The sequence below is a fragment of the Anser anser genome (genome assembly GCF_964211835.1).
Source record: "Anser anser genome assembly, chromosome: 12".
Classification (NCBI taxonomy): Eukaryota; Metazoa; Chordata; class Aves; order Anseriformes; family Anatidae; genus Anser; species Anser anser.
In genome coordinates, this window is record NC_139733.1 from 9,609,552 (window position 1) to 9,627,665 (window position 18,114).

An 18,114-nucleotide genomic window follows, 5' to 3' on the forward strand; every position below is an offset into this window, starting at 1 on the left:
ATCCTGCCTTGTTCCTACAGAACTGACAGCTGCTTCTCCTGACAGTTTTGGACAGGTAATGTAACTGGATGTCAGAGCAGAGTATTTCCACCCATGCTGCCTCACCAGCTTTCAGGAGCTTTCTGTAGGTATAGAACAACAGGAGGAGTGACTTGGGCAACAAGGACAGTTTTAGGAATGGGAGAAAAGTTACTGATAAACATTTTGGTCTGGCTGAGGAGGTAAAGTTTCTGTTTCAGGGCATTTCAGTCCATCACAACAGTTGCTTAAGGGTCACCAGAATTCAGTGGAAATCAGATCCAAGAGAAATCAAGACTGTGCATGTCCCTTTGCTCATGCTTGGCCCAAATAAGTTCAGCTACTAGAGGAAACAGCAGCAAATCATACCCTTGCCTGCTAAAGGCAATTGAGTTGCTGGAGCTAACAGCTGTCACCAAAGGCTTGGTTACAAATGCTCTGTTGATTGGAAAAATGCCCACAAAGAACCGTCAAGTGGTTGAAACAAAGACATTCAAACTTTCCATCAAAGTTAAATGTGCTCGCAGTATATTGCAACCACTAAAATGAGTAGTTTTTGCCAGCAGTAATTACTGAGATGCCAAAAATCAAATGATGAATTAGTTCAATAGAAAGTCCAACACAGAGAAGTGAAGGGCAGATTCATCTTATGCAGCGCACATCCTTGCCCAGGACGCTGTGTGTTTGCACAGCCTCAGCACATTTCCCCTTGCATGAAGTTTGGCATTGTACCTGCTCGAGGTGAAGGGCACATTTCCTCGCAGAAGCCACCACTTCACTCACTTCTTCCACAGCTCTGATCAAGATGCATTCCCTGAGCGAAACAGGAATAAAAGCATCGTCTCAATCCTGCAGTTAGTAATTCAGTGAACCACAAGCCAGGTCACACACGGGGTGACTGCTGAATCAACTAGCCCATTAGGAGGAATTAAACGGTGCCAGCTTTGCATTCACTGCATGTCTTAGCAAATATCCAATGCTGATGTGCTATATAATGTTTTTTGCTGTTGTTTTTGCTGTTGTTTTTCCTACAGCATGCATATTTTAAAGAAAAATATTTTTTCTTCTGCTGTAGATACGATTAGAATTTTAGAAGTAACCCCACTGCACATTTTGTCTAGGTGATGGTTGGAAGAGTGTGGGAAAGGAAAATTTGGAGTTTAAAAATAAATAAAAAAACACTACATTTACTCATTCCTCATGACTGAAAATCTTTTAAGTTAATACAACAAAATACAGTTCATTCAAACAGAGGGATGAACAGAATATCTGTTTTCCTAAGGTTCAGTAAATCAGACCTCACTGCATCTTTCTACTGAACTTCCCAACAGTTGTTGTTACTGCATTTATATTTTATACATTATGTTAGTCCCTAAAGAGGAAGAAAATCCTTAGTGGTCTTTATTGGCTAACTCAGCTCCGATCTTCTTTAAACTACAATTGCTCAGTTTGCAAACCACCCTTCCGGAAAAGAAGAAAAGATTTTTCTCTCTGAGAATTTGTTTGCAGGTTTCACTCACCCACAGGACCGGCCGGGTGAAACCTGTCTGAAGCAGCAGGTCCAAGCAGCACTAAAGAGAGCAGACACAGGGGCGCTACTTTCTTCCAACTGGCAGGAGCTCACTGGCAGCACCAGCAGCAGCACCATATTCTGAGCTGCAAACTACTACTGGTAGGATAAGAGGTCAGCTGCAGCTGTAGAAATCAGTGCATTCTCCCAGCACCTTCTGTACTTCTCTCTTCATGTCCTTGGAGAACACTGTCCATTGTAGTAGTAACACGATGTTTACATGACACTTGTAGATCTCAATGCTCTTCACAAGAGGCAGCAAATATATCATCCTGTTTTCAAGATATGGAAACGAAGTGACTTAAGGAGAATCAGTGGTTATTTCAGGAAAACAATCCAGGTTTCTTGAGTTGTAGTCAAGATGCTCTTACTGTCATAATATTTGTTAAAGCATTTCAGACAATTGTATATGGATTTGGGCACAAAAACTTACTTAACACACGGGCACATGCCTATACTGTTTACCTCAAGAAAAAGGGTGAATTTTCTCCTATGTGCTCATTAACAATATATAATTATTGTTGTAAAATGCAGTAGTACATAAATATAAATTGTATAGACAAATTTCCACCTCTTAAAAACTTCAGACGCTATTAAAATAAGTCCTACCCTTGCACTAGTATTCGATCAAAAAAAGATCAGGGAGAGGTTACTTCAAGACAAAAATATTTTCAAATTACTCTATAAAAGAGAAAAGGTAAAACACATAGCCCCAAACATACAGCTCTTTAAGAGTTTAAGATAGCTTCATTCAAAATATTTCTCCTGAAGATAAAGTGTGCTTTTACATTGTCTTCAATGTCTTTGATTGCAAAATATCAGTACAGATTTTAGAAAAAAGTCTGTCTCATTAATAGTCAAATGTTAGATATTGGAATGAAAGCTTCAATGATGCTAGCACACCAGAGTAATAGAAATGTTTTTATAGCAGTACGGAATACCAAGATTGGTGATTTCTGTACGGTTTTGTAAACCATAACAAAATTTAACAAACTGCCAAAAGGAAAGCTGGGTACTCCTTTGACAGAAAAGGTCTTAGGTAAAGGCTGTTTTATTTTCATGAAAGCACATCTTCGCACAACAAATCTGAGTGAACAATCGCAGATACCTGTAAAAACTATTTTTAAAACAACTACCGTATTTCCAACCAACTGCAAAACTATGCTGTAAGTTTAGTCCGCTAATATTTAGCGGTCATAACAGGACAGAATAATAGCTGACCATTGCAACATTACATTTCCTTTCCATGGTGCTAGCAAGACATCAACCATTGCTTCTATGGACTTAGCCTTTACTTACATAAGCGATTAAAAAAACGCACAACAAAACTCATTGATTTCACAAGATGTGACTGCCAAGAAAAATGGCTTTCATCACACTTCATAATAAATTTATCTAAAAAGTCATTTGTTTAAAGTATTGCTTCAGAAAGCTCCCTTGAGACATGCCATTTTGATGGCACTCTTTTCATTATTCAAATATAATGAAGTGATTCTGCATGGTTATGCTGGACTATAAATCACCACTGTAAAAAAGGCATGTTCAGCATGTTAACAGACTGAAGATCAGATTTTGAAGAGTGTATTATAACTGCACATGCACTTTATCTCTTGCACATACATACCAGATAGCAGCTCATACTACTTTCCCAAATTCCATCATTATTAAATTTGGGAACTGACAGGGGAGAGAGACTTTAAACAGAGACTGTAATTTCACAGTTCATGTCCAGCGCTACTGCAAACATATCATCTTTATAAAACCTCTCTGTGGTCTTGCACAGCCACCCTGAAATATCAAGTGAAGTCAGCAAAAGAAGAAAGGAGAGTCCTCCAGGTTTTAGAAAAGCTAATTTATAACAATACAGAAGTCAAGTGTAAGACAGGCACAGCCTTGACAGTTCAGAGTGCCTACAAAAGAGAAGCTACCAAGAACACCGGCAGTAGCATTTATCACAACCAACTTCAGGTTAACAAAGAATTAAGCATACATTAATGGCTAGATCTAATCAGCACCTTGAGAAGAAACTGCTCAGCTGATAGGAAAACTCACTTTTAGAGGAGAGTAAAAGGAGTCTAGAAGGACTCGTCTTCTTTCCAAAGCTGATAGGATTTATTTTTTTAATCTATACCCAGGTTTTTAACTGAGTAAGCATCAAATGCTTCTCTAAGGTTGCAAACTAAAACCCAGTGGGGACCTGTTTCACACAGTGGATTATCCAGAGAGAGACTCGTTCCAAATTTACAGGATAAGTTTTTGACCTGAGTCCCGGTCATGCCTCGCAGAAGTCTGAAGTTTGCAGTTCTCAGCAGAAGCACTTCCCTGCAAGTGGGCAGGTTCCCCTTTGTCAGAGCCACGCCGACCGTAAGAGCACTGAGTTATTTCAAATTGCTGAGAAATTAATTAAAAAGGAAATCTTCTATTATCAACGTAACTTAGGAGTGATATAACTTCTGGGCATAGGAGGAACAAGCCTTTGCATCTGCATGTGGCCCACTGCACCGTTTACTAGCTTTTTCCTACAAACTTGTTCTGAAGAATGGATGCGGGTTATCAAACAGCCCAGCTAAGCCCCCACCAGCACTCCAGTGGGTGCTGCAGTTTTACTGAGACCTCTGAACCCCTGCGCATAAGAGAATTTCTGGGGAGATCCTAGGAAGATTTAAAATTGTACAAACAGTATCAATGGAGTGCAACCAAGCGATGGTAACTGTGATAACCTGGATAAGGCATCCAAAACTTACTGTGTGCTTCTGCGTGAAAAGCAATCAGTAAGAGCAGATTACACACAAGTTTCAAAGACTGCATTCCAGTCAATAATGTCTTTCTCCTATTAATCATGCAGTTTTGCCTTACATTTTTATTGCCTTTTGTCATTATATCATATATCCATTCAGATCTTTGAAAACCAAGCCAGAAGACACAAAGAACATTACCATCACAGAAAGACCTAATCTGCAATTAATCTAATGTAAGATAAAGTATTTCAGGACTTCATAAATCATTTCCACATTAAGGATGCAAATCTGGAACGTATGCCAAGTGAGTAAGCATGGTGGAATGCTATTTAACCTGGCTGATAAGAAAACCAGAAAGATGAGGGATATATATAGTGGAAAACAGAAGAGGTTAATGCGTTTAGCTTTTTATTTTTTTAAATCAGACTTGCTAAAAACATAAGAAGGTGACAAACAGAGAAGATCTCAAGATCAGGACATCTGCTTAAATCTTAAAAACAATTGCAGCGCTGCGTACAGTTAACAGTTCAAGTAATATGCTGAACAACAAAAAGCAGACAATGTGAAAGCTGAGTCTTGAACCAATTCAGTGCTCCCTATTGCACGAGAAACTGACAAACCAACATATTTTGCAAAACTCAACAGAATACGTGTCCCATCTAACACAGTTGGCTTCAATAGAGCTAAACGTTCGATTTGACCAAACAAATTCAGTTAGCTGGTATGGAAGCAGACAAATTCTGCTTACTGCTTTCATGGGCTGCACAGGTATCAGTGTGAAAAAAAAAAATACTGACTTACTTCCTGTAATCCCACACAGGGAATAAGCACAGCAATATTTTTCCAGGTTTACTGGGCAATACCCCAAAATGTTGCTTCTTTGTAAATAAGTGAACAAAGGAAACAACCATGTTCCTACCCTGAAACGTAAAGAATTTTAAAGTAATACCAGTGTCACTGAGAAACCAGAGAAAGACATATCAAGAGACTCAGAAGACTTTTGATTATATGTGTTGCATCATCTTACTAACATCTCACAATTGTTCCTCAAAATTTTGAACCTTTGCAACTCTCATCCTGGTCAGAATCTCCAAACTTATCTTTGGGGGAAAAAAAAAAAAAAGCATGATCAGAATGGGGTAAAAAAGAGGGACGCAAAAAAAACAACCCAATCAAAATACTTTGTTTTGCATCTTTGTTTTAAACCCTCATTCAGATACAATCCTTCCAATTTCTTGCTTTTTCTCAGAAACACAGTTTAGGCTGAAATACTTTAGGGAAAGGAACTGCGACTTGAAAAATAAAAAGTGTTTTTCTACAGTTCTGTGTTCATAATAATAATTACTGTGTCTTTATGCTGTCTCTACCATCAGACCATTTCTGACAAAGAGGTAGAGATGTTCACATGCACAACTAATTTGATTGACAATGCACAGGAAAGGACAAAGGCTTGTTTTCCTTTTCACTCTCAACACGGGATTTCTGCTGAGAAACAAAGGGACAGTAACCTTGTCTGTACCTTCGGATAACTTCTGGATTACACTCCCAGTAAAGTGCTGTGCCTCGTATTTGAGCTGTTCCAGATCACAGGTTCTCCGTTCCCCCACTGAAGCAGGACCATGGTGCCATCAGGCACATATTTGCTGTGCACTGTATCCAGCCTGAATTTGGATGTTATTACTCATTTATAGTACTGCGCATGGGATCACAATCGAACTTCACAGAGCTAAGACAGACTGGTACTCCATTCTGTCAGAGAAACAAAGGGAGTTACCAGTTTGGCTAATGCCATCCATCTATTCATATTCACTGCTTCACTCTGTTCAGTTTTATCCTTGTGCTTAGCATCCCCACCCACAGTGAACTGCATATGACAATTTAAACCTGACACACTATTTTAAAAAAAATCTGTCTCATCCTATAAGGTATTGTAAGAACAATTAAAAAAGAGAAGCAAGCATGAAGGGCAACGTGGCATGCACATATCTGTTGCTAAAGCTGATTGAAACATTAATTTAGGCAAGCTTCTCATTCTTGCCGTGATCAGTCAAAATCATTCACGCTCTAAAACACTAGTCATTAACCACATCAGCTATGTACTAAAACAAGGGAAGATTGTTATCCAACTGACATCACCAAGCAGGGCCTTCAGGAACTTTGTTTCGTAGCAATGAAATGCTACAAGTTTCAAAAGAATTTAGTACAGCCATTAGAAATTAGCCAAGTTACTACCGGGTTAAGTTTTACTCAAAAATATACACTGGAAAAGCAGAGCATAAGTATTTTTCCTGGACAGCTGAACTCTTATCCACCATGAACTGAGGGAGAAAAACCTTACTTAAAGTCCCCAATTACAAACTGTGCTTCCATGCTGATTGCATTATACACCACAGGGCAGCAAAGAACTTCTTCAAACTACTGTCAGAAAATAAGATTAGAATTTTTTAGGATTTTATAATGAATACAAATTACAATCTGGCCTAAGCTCCAGTCTACCATTAAAGTTGGAAGAAAAAATAAATTATATTAGGCTACATGTTGCCAGGCACTGGTTTTCAATGGGAAAAAAAAAATCTGACATTGAAAACAAAACAAGACAAAATTATGAGGCAGGCTCACAGGCAACTGTGAGCAAGAGGGAAAATACTGCTACATGTCAAGACTTTCAAACTGAAAATAGTTGGTCATTTCAACCCTTCATTTTTCTTTAGAAAGATTTTCATAAAATCTATGGAAATAGCCCAGACAGCACAAAATAAAAGTAAAGACTATTTTATGTGTGACTAAAGTTAAAGAGAAGATATCAAGTGCATCACAAAGAGCCAAAGTTGTAAAATAAAACTGGACCCAGAGTTCTTTGCTAGCTCCGTTCCTTGGCTTTTTTTTTCTTTCATATTCTTCATCAAAAGAAAACTGCTATTAAGTTCCAGCCGGTAGAGCTGTCAAAGGTTAAAAAAGTCTGATTGGGATCCTGATTCAACTTTTGGTTTCAAATATTAATTTTAAGACTACTTAAAATTTGGAACAAGACAACATTAACAAATCAACTTTCTACTGAAACTTGCATTCAGATTCAGGTTTTTACTTGTTTTTAAAACAGTGATGACTTTCCCTGAAAACCTTTTATCTAATAATCTAAATAAATAAATAAATAAATCTCATCATCAGGGGTTTCTCCTACACCATGCTCTCTCCTTTCACCAAGTAACAGTCACCAATTTCCCCTCTTCCAGCCCTTTTGATAGGAGTAGAAATTGCTGCGACAACCAAGCCAGGTTTCATCCTACTCTATTATTCCCAGACTGCAGCACTGAATCGTGATTTATTCCCAGTTTCCAATGGGATTGAAGGCACAACTCCACTGTGGTAGACACACACCGAATTTTAAAAGTTTTAAATAATTTTTATCACCATGACTTTAAGATACACACTGAAATGAAGGCTAGCAACCCCCATCAAGTTTGTCAAATTAGAAAAGCTAACAGAAGTAAGCTGCGCAACGCAGGTATTAAGAGAACGAGTCAAGAGGTAGGAGAGGAAAACCAACACTTGTAAGGGCTCCCAAAATATCTTCCCTGTATCTTATTCTATGTACATTTTTAATAGTGCTATCCTTTAGCAATTCTCTGCCAAAAGACACACTGACCAACCCCAAAACTACCTCTCAGGTTCAACATACTTTTCCCATTTGCAAGCTTGGAAGGACGGGATGGAGGGGGGGGAGGGTAATCATTTTCAGAACTTAGTAATATCAAATAGAAAGAAAATGATGGTTCTGATTGCAAGAAAATAAAATCTGACTTTTTAAACATCACAGCTTCATACAGATCCTTGAACTGTGGTCTCTTAATAAATGAAACAGCTTTCAATATTCTCCTTCATACCAAACTTAAAACTCTTCACGCTCTTCTCTTCTTGATGAAGCTCTTTGGTATTAGTGGAGTAAATAGAGTACAGAAGTTGCTGAAGTACTGAACAGTACCTTAATGCTTATGAAGAATAATGTACACTAATGCATAAAATAGATCTCACCTTTCACCTTTAAATTCTTCAGCTGACATGCTCTGAAAGGCAGTCACTTGTTAAAACCATATATAATTTAATACAAACTCGAGGTTAAAAGGCTAAGAAAAATTGCATGAGTTTAGCACAGATCATGTTTAAACTGAAACACACTGGCCTTCCCTGTTACCATACTCAACTGCAGCATCACTGAAAGAATGTGCTTTCAACTGCAAGGGAAAAAAAAAGAGACACGCTAAGGAGACAGAACAGACTCAGGCTGGGGCATAGAGAAGATGGTACTTTTAACATTAGAAAATAAGATATTTTTATGCAAGGGAATAATTTTGAAAACTTTTGATGGGCTACTCCTAGATGCAGAAACATCTGCTATTTTATCATATGGCAAAGTAATCTGCCTGACAGGCAAGACAGAAGTGACCTAAAGTTTTTATCTTGCCAAATCTCCAACTAAGATGCATCAGGCTTTAACAGTATCTGGACACAAAACTTCCATTATGGGAACGCTCAGGAAAGGAGGAGCTGGCACTCCTCTGAGACCAGTGCAAACTGATGCCTCATTTTGACCTTGCTCTGACACTTATAGTTTGGCCAGCCTCGGTTTGTCCTGTGCTCATCTGCACATCAGACTGCATTTCACTACACAGAAGTAACCATCGGTGGGTGATTCAAGATCTAAGGCAAGCCCCAGGTTTTGTAAAGCATTTTGTAATCTTGATTAAAGAGGTTAGAGGCACCAAAATAAGTATTTTGTAGTCCTCGCATTCATTAGAATTTTCTCTGAATATCAAATATTGAAATAATGTAAGGTATTACAAGAGCGGAAACGTACCTGCATTGCTTTACAGTCATGCCCATATCCATGAACAATCCTGTATGTTTATTGCTGGTTTTACTGCATCCTTCCCTTACTGACTTTGTACATTTTCTGAAACTCTAGAGACCCTATAGCTTTGCAACTCACTCTTTACAGTCATTAAAGCAGTGAATGGGATTTTGAGTTTGCAGTTGCAACATCAAAAATGAAAAGCGACCTCTTATATTTTACAAACTATTTGCACAAAAGATATCAGCAGTTAAACACTGAAAAATGCAAAACTATTGCAAAACAAACAGCTCTTGCAGGATACCTTGTGTTTTTATGCACAAATATAACAAATATGAAATGTGAGTGATTTAAATACATAGGTGGATTTTACTAATAGACGTGGTACAGTTGAACAACCTAGCTATACCATCATAATTCCCCGGGTTTGCTTTCTCATTCAAGTATATCTCCTTTAGTCAAAACACATATCATGAAAACAGAAAAAGGCACTGTTCCTATTACACCAGGAGTACCATCTACGTAAGGGTTCATGCCCTGTATCTTTATGAGGTGTTGACCATAAATGTAGCCGTACTGAAAGAGGAGTATGTCACAGAATGGTTGAGGTTGGAAGGGGCCTCCAAAGGTCATCTAGTCCAACCCCCCCCTGCTCAAGCAGGGTCACCTAGAGAATGTTACACAGGATGGCATCCAGGCGGGTTTTGAGTATCTCCAAAGGAGACTCCACAGTCTCTCTGGGCAGCCTATTCCAACGCTCTGTCACCCGAACTGTAAAAAAGTTCTTCCTCACGTGGCAATGAAACCTCCTGTGGTTCAATTTATACCCCTTGTCCTATCACTGGACACCACTGAGAAGGGTTTGGCACCATCCTCTTTACATTTTACCCTCAGGTATTTGTAGAGGTTGATAAGATCCCCTCTCAATCTCCTCTTCTCTACGCTAAACAAGCCCAGCTTGCTTAGCCTTTTCTTATAGGACAGATGCTCCAATCCCTTAATCACCTCAGTTCTGCCAAAGTTTTGTTCTTTGTAAGCTAGTATTTTTCAATTACAAAAGTTTACTCAGAAAGCTCAAAACTGTGATGACTTCAGATGAATTTAACTTCTTCCTATTCAAGTAATAAACTACAGAATTCTGTTAGTTCCACCTGACTAGTGTTCAGTAACTGAGAATTAATCTAATTAATACTTCCTCTGATTCTAAAATCATCCTCAGGAGTTTTTCAAATTTCTGTAAACATGTCTTAAGTAGGGATTGAACAACTTCTAGCCTATAGATCTATAGAATTAGCTCTGGGTTTTTTTAGATGACATTCCTGCTCAGAACATAACTGGCAGACATATTTCTGGTGTTTAAAAAGTTCAGCAAAGCATTGCAGATTCTGCAAAATAGGACATTACACCAGGAAGTAATATGAGATGCAAAAAAGGACTTGATCCACACCAGTTTCACTTGCATTGCAACACAGGAGCATAAACACATTAGAGCAGTGAAAGAACCCACCTCCACATCATACCCACAGCCCCAGAGAACCTCGTCCTTCACTCACTCACTCTTTCCTCCATGTTCCATAGTGCTGTCTATACGCTCAAAGACCATCTACAGTCTTACAAGATAAGAACATAAGCAGTAAACTGTTAAATGGATTTATGTGAGGAACATACAGTAATTTAAACATTTAATTGATTGGAGGTACAGAGAGAATGTCTACTATTTCTTCACCATCTCAGGAAAGCAAACAGCTTCCACACTTTCACATTCTGCCTTTTGCGAGAAGTACAGGAGATTTTAGCATGTCTTTCGCTTAGTTTTCAACATACCCATATTATACATCAAACACCAGTGAAAGGAACATGAAAACTTTTACCCTTAGGTATAGAATGAGTGTTGGACAGGAACCCCATTTTAAACAAAGTACTCCATTACCTCCTCTTAGAGACTTACCAAACATTTAATAACTTTTCCTATTTTCCTGTAAGCTACCTTTTTTTTTCTTTATGAACAGAAATCCACTTCCATATATGAGTTCATGACCCCTGAGTTCATGACCCCTGGATTCCAAGATATTTATATAACCCCTAATACAGAAGGAAAAAAACAAGATACATACATACAAGAAAGCGGTAGTCCTTTTTCTGCTCTTGTATGGTCTCACTAATTCCAACTGGAAAAAAGTATCAGTAACAATTTCTAAGCACCTTCTAGTGCTTCCTTTTTACCTTTTCTAAGTTAACAAAATAAGAGCTGCTGTAAATATCTTAAAAAAAAAATATTAAAGAAACAGTAGTAGAGTATATGTCCATTAAGCTCAACAGGAGAAGGGCCCTTTTGACAGTATTCTCTCAGCTATCCACCCAAAGATCTACTGGTGCTCAGATGAACAAATGGAGATAAATATTCTTACATATGCTTAGAGATCTTTCAAGTAAAAAAAAAATCTTAAAACTTTTTTCCCCAAAGGAAAACTCATTCTTGTCAGATGGAAGGTAATACAGCTGCCAACTACAGAATAAAAAGCCAAGCCAGTTGCAACTCCTGCTGATACTGAAATACTTCCCACGTGACAAATAATTGATTTTGAAGCAAAAAATACAACCAAGTCATACACATTAAAAATGAACGAGCTATTTCTTATCTGTATAAAATATCCCTCCGTTCTGTAGCAGCTGGAATGCAACCTAAGTTTATTAACAAAAGAATAGTCCCTTGAGACATGAACTCACTGAATTGATTGCTGAGTACTGTCAAAAATATTATGAGATACAATCCAGACACTAAATCTCCACTGCTGAGAGAGCTTATTTATTTATTTTCTTGAATGGGGCATTTCTTGACATGGTGGGCGAGGGAATTCACTGTCAAGAAGGCAACAAAATTAATTGTGCTGCAAGGAACATGCCCGTTCCATTATGCATTCATCATTGTGCGCTTGAGATGCTGTATTACAACCAACTTGCTGCATTTCTCTTTTAGTTTTGTGGCTGTTCTTCAGGTTTCTCTCCTCTCTTTCCTGTCTTTGGAAGGTGAAAGCAAGAGGATCACCTTCAAATAAAATTGCTTCCCTCCTGGTCTTAGCTAATCAAAAAGCCCTAGAGCCTTTTAGGCCAGAGGTTATTTGTAATAGCAAACTTCCAGAGAATTTCACTATTGTATATAGCATTAGCACGAACAGCCATATAAAATTGCACAAATCTGATAACTGTAGCTAAAACACAAACCTTACATCATGACATCTTTGGTCTCGGTGCACTTATTCCAAGGTCAGCCCTCACCCTGAACAGTTCCATCCATCAAAGCTAACAGGTTGCAGATCGAATCAACTGCTAAGAGGCCAGAGTGCAAGATGCAGAGTAATAGCTCTCCCACATCAAGGTTATAGCTTTTGACTTTCACTGCACAGCAGGCCAAATCTAATATTCACATATGAGCTATAAGAATCATTGAGACTTCATTACAAGAAACATAAAAGAGTACACGGAGTAACTAAGAGCTCCTCTTACTTCCTGATGCGTGGTTACATTGGCAGACATTGCTCAGTAAGTTTGCATCCACCCACATTTTTTCAGATAATAGAAAAGCAAATTAAAAAAGCTCTCTAATAAAATTCTGCATCTCCTACACTTGCAGGGATTTTTAGAACATGGGAATTAAATTGTCTTCTATATTGTATTTACCTGCACTTTTTTGATGGGTAGCTAGGGATCATAGAATAAAACTATACATGAAAACAGGAACAATGAAGCAAGTGAAGAAACTGCCCTTCCTTCTCAGACAGTATCACTGTGGGTGTAATACAGTCAGAAGACAAGCCCAAATTTTTCACAGACTTCTGAAGACAAAAGCAGATTCCTGGCAACAAAAGACAACATTTCTGATTAATTTCTGATGCCCAGCAGCTACTTCTGACAGTAAGAAGCCTTAGCCAAACGCAACCCTTGTGCAACTCCTCTGACCTCAAAACACAGGAAAAAATTGGTACTTGATTTTCAGCTTTGTCCTAATTAGTGCTTGGTATTAGCAAGGGAAGTATATATACAGACAGAGCAAATCACAAGCCCAGCTTCTCCCCCGAATACAGCCTGTCAGTATTTGTGATCTGCACAATGCAAGTGTTAAGTTCAACTGTTTTGCCAAACACTTCAAGTCGATTTCAGAGTACAATGTGACCGGCACGCAGAGCTCTCATTATTTTGCTAATGCAGCATGCTTGGTGCCTAAGCACAAAACCACAAGAGAGAAAGCTGAAGCAAAGCATCCCTCAGAAAACTGATTTAACATTTAAGGCATGCACACCAGGCTTTGCAATTCATACTGCAAAGCTATTGCTAGCAACAGGTTAACAGGGCCTTCCCAGGAAAACTGTGCCAAAACAAATGAGAACCATAAACAAATAGAAGCCCGCACTATTTAACAGCTGAGAGACAGAAAGCAGGACTATTTTACCAAAATTAGATTCCATTAACTTGTAACCTTCTACATTTGTTATTAAAGATGGCATTTATAACCGATGTAGGGATTTTTTTTTCCCATCCACTGGACTAGGCTCTTGGTAGGATGATGAACAAAGTCTATAAATTGTCTTTTGTCACACTGCTTTTAGAGAGAAAAATTATATGCTAATATATAAATGAAAAATTATGATTCATTGTAAGAGCAACAATGAAATGCTCTATTTTGTCTAGAAACCTTTTCAGAACATGTATTTTAATCAGTAGCAAGGCGAACCAAAAAATGCAAACTCATGGTAAAGAGCCTGATGTTTAGGCACAAGACGTTTTCAAGTTTTCCCTGGGGAGAAAATTCAATCTGAAAGAATTCAAAACGACACAGGCATGAATTCATCACCTGCTGGCTAGCTTACTATGTCACAGCATTTTCTGATTTTCTTCTCTACATTATTTCTAATAAACAGCTATAACTGTAAGCAAAGGCATTTTCATAAAGCTCTGGCATTGCAGACGATCAGATTCTAAGACCGAAACTGTCTTCACATGGGAGAGGCAGTACAGTTCAGTAAACTGCACGGGGGACTGCAACGATCATTTGCGACTGCTCCACACAGTTTTGAAGACAGCGTTAGGTCCAAAGGAAAATTTTAAGAAGTAGAGAATGCAGCAGAAAATCTGAGCTAATCAATAGTTCTGCTCCTAAATACTTGTTAGGACTACTGCCCTGATAAGAAACAATTTTCACAGTAACTTCTATTCTCTTTTCTGCTCTGCAGCCTTTTTCTGTTCCCTGACGGAATCTCTCTGCGTAACTCCCTACAGCATAACTTAGGTGCCCTGGTATTTTATGCCCAAGACTGACAAACGTAACTCCTCAAAGGCTGCCAGCTACAAATGAACCTGGGCAAGGGACAAAATATTCCTCAGATCTTTCCTTTCTATTCCATTTATGTTGATCGTTGGGCCTTGCACTTTTCCTTCCGATACAAAGGTTTTAAAGCAATGGGCAAAGCAGTGGACTTTCCTGAGATAGCGCGAAATTTCACTGAATATTTACTTAAAGAACATGTAATAGCAATAATTTCTTGCTAACAGACCATATAAAATTGAAAGAAAATTGAAAGCTCCAAGCTTTAACTTTGCATAAACAGTTCTTGAGCCTAGAGCAGCATTCAGGATGCTGTAACATCTCTGGGAGCTTTTAAAGGCAAGAAAATGGCATCTTCCTTCTCGCTGCCTATTATCCACCTGCCTACCTCCAACTGACGAAATCAGATGGCCAATTTATAAATGCCCCTTCACCTTTATAATTAACAAAGTGTGTATGTCTACTTGACACTCCTGAAGCTCTTACAAATGTCTCTTCTTGGCACCTATCCATCCTTAAAAATTGCTGCCTAATAGAGCCAATGTGGAAAACCTTGTGTTCCTCTTTCCCTGAGCAGGCTTCGAAGAACAACGGAGCTGTTTATAAACATTACGACTGAGCATCAATAAGGAATCAGCAAACACCTTCCGAACTGCAGCTGTTTCACAGCTAAGCATCTTTTAAAACTTTGCCTTAAAACTTAATTACTATTAGGCCCTGCTTCAAGTGCATTTTAGCGCATGTTTGCTAAAACAGAAAAAAACTTAAGCATGGGCTGCTGACAGGAGTCTCTCCTGCTCGAGGTGCAGCTGCAGCCTCTCCTGCCCTACGCTGCAGTCTCACTACGTGCTGTCAAACATCTGGAGGGATGCACCGTGATATGAAATGCAGTCCCGTACCTGACTACCTGCAGTTATTTCACATAGGTCAGGTCCAAACAAGGCAGGACACCAGTGTGAGCTCAGCACCTTTGAGGCTGTCAGTAAGAAGATACGTGTATAAACCTAGAGAGACAAACTTCGGGGGGGATCACACAAGACTCAAACCATGAATAACAAAGTGATTCCTACAGCTCCTCCCACGGGCGGGGAACAAAGAGTTTGCACTTGGTTCCCTTGCCTGGAGAAGGCAGCTGCTGTGGTTCTGGAGGCTGGTCCATTTCTTTCAGCTGGGCTGTACATGGGACCTGGGGGGGATCAGCCACAGCACGTCCCCTACAACAGCCTTACTGGGGGATGAGAAGTGTCACACTTACTTTGCACTGGGCACCTCAAAACATTTACCAAGTTCATTATTTCCTCAGTTTTGTTCTTTAAACCAGCCCTTATTAGCTGCAAAAAAAAGCATATGGAACCCTGCTACAGCAAAGCTATTCGATATTTCTGTCTGATTTTGGATCAGCATATCATCTGAAGCAATCACCCCTCACATTCAACTTTAATGAGGCTAACTGAAACAGAAGGACTGAGAAAGCCACAAGTTCCATTTCCAAGCAGCATGTTCAACCGGCTTATGAAAGGTTAACATCAAGAATAAGAACACAGCTTTATTCCTCCAGGAGTAATATCATTTGATCAGTTTAAACACAGATGTTTTGAACTCCACATCTAATAAAAAGTATACCAAGGCTCCAGAGATCTGCACCAATAGGGAAATTCCTTCCCTTCAAAATAGATTCTCATTATAATGTCTTCTACTATGCAAATATCTGACAGAGAAATTATAACAGCCAAAGTAGCGGGTGGTCTGCTTGGGTGACAACGCTGATACATCTCTAATGATAATACATGATTTGTTACTGATAAAGAGCACTCAATATTCTCAAAATGCAGATATTTACGTAGCTGGACAATCAATTGATCTGTCCATAGAGGCTGAAAGATTAATGGCTGCATACTCTAAACCAGGCTTCTGAATGCCTCAGGGGAAATAAAGGCTCATTGCAATGGCCAATTCGCAGGCATCTCTTAAGATAAGCAAGCAAAATACCTTTTTTTTTTTTTTTAATTCCCCTGCCCCCTCCCCCCCCCCGAAAAAAATGAAACTCAAAACTTGAAAGTTGTCTTCTCCCTTAAAAACACCGTAATAGTCCAAATGACTTTATAACACTGAGCAAACATTTGCACATGAATAAATAAGGCTCGTAAAGAATTTATAAAATGAATTTCCTTAACCTCATCCTTAGCCTAAGCATGAGCAGTGCTGCAGTGCCGTGTTAACAATCCGAAGTACCAGAGTAATGCAGTGCTTAAAGAGCGGTTCTGGGTAAATACTCACAGCGCACTGGTAGTTTGTGATGCATCCCACTCCCTGACTTCCATCTTCCTCCTTTCTGTTGATCTACTTCATTTTCACAGTATCACAGGTGGTTCCTGTATTTCAGGTGGTTCCTTTTGCACTGGAGTGGATGCTTTTCTATTGCCTTGCAAAGATAAGGGAATTTCTGGATGGGAAAGCACAGAACACGTCCTAGAGGTTCAACCTGTAAACAGCGAACCCTGGGTTCATTGTCAAGAGAGAACTGGTGACTGTCACAGGTACTTCCTAACATGTCACAAAAGCATTCCTAAATAGGGTTGATATTTGATGACATTTTACAGCAGCTACCTTGGAGAACATGACAGGCTGCCTAATAGGTCCCCACAAAGTGTCCCTCATTCCCCTGTACAGGAGGATTCTGTGTTTACAGGTAAGGAGTATTACTGAATAGAGGAAGAGGAGAAAAGGAAAAGTTGTCTGAAATTAGATATTGCACCCTGACTTACCACAGTTAAAGATGGAAATGGATACATTTGTCTTAAAAGATTTTTGTTAGATAGCTAAAGCTGATAATGAGCAGGTAATATTCTTTTCTTTAAGTTACCTCTGCATTTCATTTTGTGCTTTACCCCAGTTCCTCAAAGCTTTACACTAGAGAAATATAATGCAATAAATACCATCAGTGAGCCATATCGGCTTCCAAACACGTAGTCGTGTACTCCAGCCTGGGTGACATACCAGGGCACAGCACTCAGAGCAATTGCAGCAGGTGTAACTCTGAACATCAGCATAACCAGCTCTTTCTAATCTCCCCAGGAACGCTCCTGGATGCTGATCTTTGACATAACTGCAAACTGCATTGTGAAAAATGAACAAAGCAATATTGACAGCACTGATTATTTAGAAACCATGACCGGTTTCATTGCAGCACTGCAGACATTCATTTGCCCTCTGATTTGAGGGTGGCATATACTATCTCAGGTATCTGTCATTTAGCCATAGGTTACGTTCCTCTAAGAGACTGACTGAATCTTGCAAACCCCTGGCAGGACAGAGGATGTGCCATCTCCCAGGAGCACAAGCCTGCTGTGGAGAACCCTGAGCACAGCAAGAGAACCGTGCCCGGGCACAGGGCTGGCAGCCTGAATTCCTTTGGTAGCACATACTGGTGACTCAGTCAAGCCCCGTGGATGGCAAAATGTGTTTTCTGGGGACTGAGATGACTGTGCCAAGTTTGCTGCAACTACAAGGTTGTGAAATGAAGGACCACGACAGGTGGGTTTGGCTGAGGCAGCAGTTCGCACAGTTGTAGTTCACGCTGCGCCTCACGCTGATTTGCAATAAACCTCAAAAAATCTCA

At 39.3% G+C, this 18,114-nt stretch overlaps 1 protein-coding gene across 1 annotated transcript in view; it reads right to left on the minus strand.

Annotated features, from left to right (window-relative positions):
- The window catches only part of LOC310880496 (uncharacterized protein), a 215,969-nt gene that overhangs the window by 145,292 nt on the left and 52,563 nt on the right, over positions 1-18,114 (minus strand). Inside the window, exons 13-16 of the mRNA XM_083796368.1 lie at positions 17,432-17,608; positions 16,773-16,938; positions 1,539-1,860; positions 751-832 (exon numbers count right to left, since the gene is read on the minus strand). Coding sequence (XP_083652494.1) covers positions 751-832; positions 1,539-1,666 — 210 coding nt within the window. The 5' untranslated portion in view covers positions 1,667-1,860; positions 16,773-16,938; positions 17,432-17,608. The remainder of the gene's footprint in view (positions 1-750; positions 833-1,538; positions 1,861-16,772; positions 16,939-17,431; positions 17,609-18,114) is intronic.